Source organism: Chiloscyllium plagiosum, chromosome 3 (assembly GCF_004010195.1).
Source record: "Chiloscyllium plagiosum isolate BGI_BamShark_2017 chromosome 3, ASM401019v2, whole genome shotgun sequence".
Classification (NCBI taxonomy): domain Eukaryota; kingdom Metazoa; phylum Chordata; class Chondrichthyes; order Orectolobiformes; family Hemiscylliidae; genus Chiloscyllium; species Chiloscyllium plagiosum.
In genome coordinates, this window is record NC_057712.1 from 94,379,092 (window position 1) to 94,386,057 (window position 6,966).

Sequence of the window (6,966 nt, forward strand, 5' to 3'; positions counted from 1 at the left end):
GTTCAACAATCATGACTTTTGAAATGACCTGCTTTCACTGATTGAATCATAAATTTCTTCCAAGTGTGACCATTAACAAGTTTCCAGACAGTTTGAAACATATCTAGTTATTTATGGTGTAGTGTAGAAAAAGAAAACCCACAGATGAACACAATTAATATTTAAAAATCTGCTGTTTTGATGCTGCGTGTTTGGTATATTCTGCCAACATTTATGAAATTGGATCTATTTTATAATTCATTGATTGCATTATATAATGATATGGACATGATTTTCAGCAAGCTTGTTTACAAGTTTGTCGGTTGCTATGGTAGCGCAGTTATCCGGCTTACAATTACATAATTTTATCTGAAAGATCACATGTATTTGTGATCAAAAACATCAGATTGGAGATAGCAAAGAAGAACAATCTGCCTTGAAGATCTCCGTAGTTTGTACACTGGATTTAATATTTGTCATGCTAAAACGAGGTACATTTCTTCTTTTATTGGTAAATTAGTGGGTGTGATTTTAATAACAGGCTCTTAGTAAATGATCATGACTGTTACTCATGCCTGTCACATACTGAGATGATTTTGTTTTGAGCACTGAAGCAATACAGAAAAAAATAAACCACTGAAAAGATATGAGTAATCCTATTTATCTCTGCTAATTCCAATTTTCTCTGACTTGAGTTGAAATGCATTTCCAGGGAAAGGGACAGCCTTTGGAACCTTGCCCAAACTGCCACAGATGCCTATTTAATCCAGTAATAGTGTTTGTTTACTTTTTTTTACTCATTCATAGGATGTGGGCATTGCTGGCAAGGCCAGGCTGTGTTGCTCATCCCTAACTGCGCTTGAGTAGGTGGAAGTGAGTCCTAAGCCACATCAGTGCCCGTGGTGAAATTCAGCTGGAAAGTGAGCTTCAGGATTTTGACCTGGCACTAATTGAGGAATTTTAGAATATAGCCACATGCTACTAGACCTGAATGACATTCAGGCTCGGACTTTAGGTAGCAAGTAACATTTGTACCACGCAAGTTTTATTTTTTTACTTCATGGGATATGGATGTTACTAGCCAGATAACATTTATTATTTATCCCTAATTGCCCTTAAGATGTTGGTAATGAGTTATCTTTTTGAATTGCTGCTCTCCACATGGTGCTGATTGGAAGAGAATTCAAGGATTTTGACCCAGTGACAGTGAGCGAATGGTACATTTTCAACTTAGGATGGCGTATGACTTGCTGGAGAACTTGCAGGTCATGGTGTTCCCTTGCATCTACTAGTCTTGTCTTTCTAGGTGGTAGAGGTCATGGATTTGGAAGGTGCCGTCAAAAGAAATGTAACAAGTTGCTGGAGAGGAAAGCAGTCATTGCCACAGTGACTCTTCCTTACACCCCAAGGCCTTTTCACCACCTACACCATCATCTTGTGGGTAGATAAATGTCTAATTTTTGAATCCTTAGGGTAAAGCTCCCTCTGTGGTTCCAGTGTCTGCTGACATGTATGTTTTTACTTTCTCCACCATCCTTGTCCCTATCAGCTCTGTGATCTTGCTGCTGATACTTGACCCCATTAGTCCATTGATCAACACCTCATCTACCACTTTTAACATCACTTCCTCCATCACTGATGTACTGTGCCTGTAATGTGTATCATTTACAAAACATACTGCAGATTCTTGCTTCTCCAATAGCATCTTCACCAGCAAAGCTGGGACTTCAACCACTTGAAAGGACAAGGGCCCTGAATGCCAGAAAACACCACCATCTGCAAATCTCCCCTTTAAGTTTTCCTGACCTAGATTATGTTGTCATTCCTTCATTGTGATCCTGTGACCTCTCTAAGTGAGACTTCCAAATTATGTCTAATTAGACATGTTGTGTCACGGTGCACAACACAAACTTCAATACTGCAACCCATCCCATTTAGCCACACCAGTTTACACAGAAAACTTTCATTCTTCCCATTTCAGTTTAATTTGAGCCACCTTTGTTTAAGTCATTGCACTACCTACATCTCTGGTCAGGTGCAGTGCCTGAGAGGTGTGGGAACCACTGAAATGGCGGAGAAGGAAGTTTATATACAACTGACGTTTTAAGGGATGTCACAATAGGATAATGAATGCGTTTAAAGACTTGGAAGAACCTGGAAAGAATTATATTATCAATCATTGCTGAGGTTGAAGGGGAAGGTGATGATAAAAAGGCAAAAATAAGGAGAAATCTAATGCACAGGACAAATCTGCAAGCAAGCTATGATGTTGTTTAATACTTGGCATCCTGTCTTGTTAGCTGCTGATGTTTAGCTGATGCTTCATACGATAGCTTTGAATAGTTCCTACAGCTCTACATGGAGCCAATTTTAAAGGTTAGCAGGCAGCTTGTATGGAAGGAAGTGGAGGCAAGCATGAGACTGCTGCAGATAACTCCTTCTGTTGGATGCACCAACTCTTATGCTAGATGGTAGCTACAGGGGACTTTACAGCAGATGGCGTGGATCTGCAGCTCCTGTCAATAGATGTGCAATACCCGCTGGCTGCTGGCACTCTGGTAGGTGTGGCTAATCAGGCTGTGCTAGTCCATCATACCCTGGCATCCTTGTTTCAAAACAGTGTCTGTAAAACAGTGGAAAACCGTGTTTTGGTGTTTGTCAGCAAGTCTCTAATGTTGTGGCTAGCTTGATATCACATGTCTTAGTGATGTCATTATACTTGGTGAGCCAGGGATTTGAGCAAAGGAGCCTCTGCCTGCACTCAGTGGCTGGTAAAGTGAGGTGTGCTCAGCTCTCTTGGCAGATGCAGGCATGTGGGTGCCAGCAGGGAGAGGGTATCTGTTGTGCAGCCTGACATGTCTGGCATTAGTCCATACTCCTCTTCTTCCAAGCCCTGGGAAACCCATTGGTGCGAGAAACAGTGCTGCAGGGGAAAATAAATAATGTGTAACAGCTAGCATAAAGGTTCACATGTTATGAAGGTGACAAAAAATGTTCAGGAATGACTAAGCTAACATGAAGTTACTGTGGGGTTATTTCTGTGATTTCCATTGTACGTTTTTCAGCATAGAAACCTTGGACACTCATCTCAAATGGAAAAGCTTTAACTTAGATTCCCACTGTGTTCAGGACCCACCAGCTGCCCCGAATCCTGAACCCCTGCCCAGACACCACCCACATTAATATTTAAAGGAAACACCCACTGGCGTTGAGTTGAGCCGCTCCCCCTGCCAATGGACCTTCAAGAAGAAAACACAGCTTCTGTAGCAAATCTGCCAGTTGCTGGGACTGATGAACTTGATGGCATGTGTTCAGAATCCACCAATATAGTTTGCAATCAGTTTACAAGGAAATTCTGGTATCAATAGAAATGTGCTGTAAAACAGGAGCGTTGTAACGAATTGCCTTGGTCACTTGTGTCCTTTAACAAAGGAAAGCTGCTGGCCTTACCCAGGGCACAATGTTCTCATAAGTATTCACTTGCACAGAATATTGTGCCACCAGTTGGAGGCACAATCCTTTCCCAGAGGCTTTCTCCGATGATTCACAAGTCGTATGACATGCATGTCTGATTTCCGTTGCTAAATGGACATCAGCGAAACACAACAGTTGTGAAGGCAGTCCTGTAATTTCATGGTCACCTATTGCCACACTTTTATTCCAGGGTTTATTTTAATTGAGCTGAAAATGTGTTGCTGGAAAAGCGCAGCAGGTCAGGCAGCATCCAAGGAGCAGGAGAATCGATGTTTCGGGCATGAGCCCTTCTTCAGGAATGGCTCATGAAGAAGGGCTCATGCCTGAAATGTCGATTCTCCAGCTCCTTGGATGCTGCCTGACCTGCTGCGCTTTTCCAGCAACACATTTTCAGCTCTGATCTCCAGCATCTGCAGTGCTTACTTTCTCCTAGTTTATTTTAATTGACCCATTTGATCCATTTCCATTATCATAATTTGGATGCTTGCATTACTAGTCCAATAACATGACCAATCTGCAACTGCACTGTATGCAAGCTAGTCAAGAAGGCCCACTACTAGGATGGGCAATAAATGTAGCCTTGCAAACAATAACCCCCATCAAGGGAAGGATTTTTTTTATTAGAGTTCGTGAAATAAATTGCAAGATCATTGTAACAGGAAAATTGGATAACGTATACTTCTGTTTGCTACCAAGGAGAAAGACATTGTTTTCCTTTTTGCTGTGGTTTTTAAACATCAAGGCACTTTAATTGATTTGTTTATTTTCCATTCTTGCGTCTTTCTGCTGGCATTGTCACTCTTTGTGTATGTATCTATCGCCCTATTTATTATGCATTCTTTACTTCATGCTTTGTCTAGATCTGCCATATGTTGTGGGTGCTCTCCCTTCCACATATCTTATCATCCCTAATTGTAGCTGCTTAACTATCTCTTGCCTTTCTTTTGAAAGCTCAGCAATTGGCACCAGACAGAGGTCAACGTTTACCTGTATGAAAAGGGGATATTTGGTTCAGTGATGGTGTCTCTATCTGCAGGCCAAAACATTTGCGTCTTGCCTGCCCTTGGAGATCTGTTATAGTAGCATGTCTGAGCAAGTTGATTAAAAACATTTGCAGCTCTTTGGAATATTATGTGGGGAATGGGATTTTGGCACCAGGGAGGTGAAGCTGAGCTATAAAGTGAGGACAGAGTTGAGGTTGTGATGGGCAAGGGGATGGGGGTGGGTGTTGCTACTTGAAAGTCAGGAAGCTAAGATATAGGATGACACTTGGGGTGGTTCTGGTGCAAGCTCTGTGCAGATTTGGGAATTTGACAGACTCATGGAAGAGGTGGAGTCAGGAAGAACGGGGAGCTGACATTTGGAAGCACATGACGAAATGCAGCCTTCAGCACTGAGATGGGTGGAGAGACCAGGTATGAGATATTGGGCAGGGAGAACATTTTTTCCCCTTTATTATTTTCTGAGTTGTAATTAGTGCTCATTCCTGATTGCCCTTGAACTGAGTGCCTTGCTAGGGCCATTCAGGGGGAAATTAAGGGTCAACCACATCTCTGTGGATCTACAGTTACATGCAGGTCAGACAAAGCAACGACAGTGGATTTCCTTTCCTGAAAGGTATTAGTGAACCAGATGGGTGTTTACAGCAATCGATGAGTCTTGTCACAGTCGCTGGTACTGAGACTAGCTTTATATTGCAGATTAATAAACCTGAATTTAAATTCTACTGGCTGCTGTGCTGGGATTCGAACCCCGTTTGCCCAAATCACTAGCCTATGTCTTTGGAATGTGAAATCACTAACTATTGAGGGGAAGGATTGGGAATGTTGATGTTAGGTATGAAAATTCAGTAGCTGCTACAGTTCAGGAGCTGTCCAGATCTGTCCCATTATCAACAGCATAACAACCATCACTTTTCAAGCCCCTCTGGCTCCTAAGAAACATTATACTGGACTCAAAACATTAACTCTGTTTCTCCCTCCACAGTGCTGCCAGACCTAGAGTTTCTCCAGCACGTTTTGTCTATATTTGTGATTTGGCAGACGAGGGAGATGGCTGAGGTTATTTTGTATGACCAAGGTCAGAGTCTGTGTTATGTAGGTAATTGCAGTTTACAGGTATTTGGGGGTGACTGGAATTTATAAAGATCTGGTGCATTGGGTCACCTAAGGGAACTGGAGTTTGGAAACAGAGATTATTGAAGAGCCTGAGCATTGGTGTCGGGAAAGAGTGCAATTTGTCAGATCGAGCAATATGGAAACAGACTGGCCAGAAGTCAACATTTTACATGTTTATCATTGCTCCTTTACAATTAGCATCTTTTCAGGACAAAGAATTATATAGCTACTGTGACAGTAGAGAAGGCTATTAAACCAATAGGGGAATATGCCACTCTACAGGCTGATAGTAGCCATGTTCTGTTAATGGAGAGAATGATCACAGAAATCATGATAGGGTGTCTGGTAGAACTCTAAACATTTGAACAAATCTAATACTGAGATTGGGGACACAAAGAATATTAGGTACTAAATCCCAGCTCCAAAGTCAGTGCTGTTGATAAACCTGACCCATTCAGATAAGGGTGGCATTTCTTAGAGAAAAGGCACAGGACGTATTAAAAAAAGAACCAAGTAATTTAGAGATTCATTTCATAAAAGTTTTAAATGACAACATTTATTTGCTGAATATTTTATATATTAAATATATTGATATTGTTTCAAACTGTAGTTCGTTGGATGAGAAAACAATGTTCGAGCTCAATAGAATTTGAATTTCTTTTTAGACATCTGATTAGTGGTCTTAATGACGGGCCTTTGGTCAAATTGGTTTAGCAAATTAGGAGATGATAGTTTTTTGTTTCCAGGTGGTGAGCTTGGTTAGTTATTTTATTGAGAATGTGAAATTTGAATCAGCCAGCATGCTTTGTGCTCGACACACACGTCACACAGTCACTTTCCCACACCTCCTGGTTTTGTTGGACAGTTTCTCATACTTCGCCACTACGTCACTTTCCCACACGTCCTGGACAGGTCAGGAACTTTCTCACATCTGATGAGCACATTAACACTTTCCCATGTCAAATGGAAATGTGCCAGATGAAATTGTTCTCACCATATCACAAATTCATTTGAGATTGCTGAAGAAAATAGATCGTGCTGAGAAATGATGGGAAGTGTTAGCATTTCAGACATGTTGGTCATTTAAGTAGTTTGCAGTGGAAATTTGGCAGCTCCCTTATTAAGGGGTTGAAGTGAAGCAGTAGGCAGGACTTCCAGCTGTAGCTTTGACTGCAGCCGATCATCCCAAATCCTAGGGATGGGGCCATCAAAATATTAGATTTAAATCCCTGTCACTGTAACCATGTAACAGGGCTGTTTACTCTTACATAGGAGGTGGATAGTTTAGCAGCTCCTGCACCTCCTGAAAGTAATTGGGCATCAAGATTGTGTTGAAGAAAAAGAGGTGAAAAAGTGTTGCTGGAAAAGCGCAGCAGGTCAGGCAGCATCCAGGGGA

General features: G+C 41.6%; 1 protein-coding gene across 4 annotated transcripts in view; it reads left to right on the forward strand.

Annotated features, from left to right (window-relative positions):
• sgk1 (serum/glucocorticoid regulated kinase 1) overlaps positions 1-6,966 on the forward strand; it is a 99,054-nt gene that overhangs the window by 74,037 nt on the left and 18,051 nt on the right. Inside the window, exon 1 of one of the 4 annotated variants that reach the window (XM_043686322.1) lies at positions 443-470. The exons of the other annotated variants lie outside the window; for them this stretch is intronic. Within the exon in view, the coding sequence (XP_043542257.1) occupies positions 458-470 (13 nt within the window). The 5' untranslated portion in view covers positions 443-457. Of the gene's footprint in view, positions 1-442; positions 471-6,966 lie in introns of those variants that run through there. 4 annotated transcript variants of the gene reach the window in all.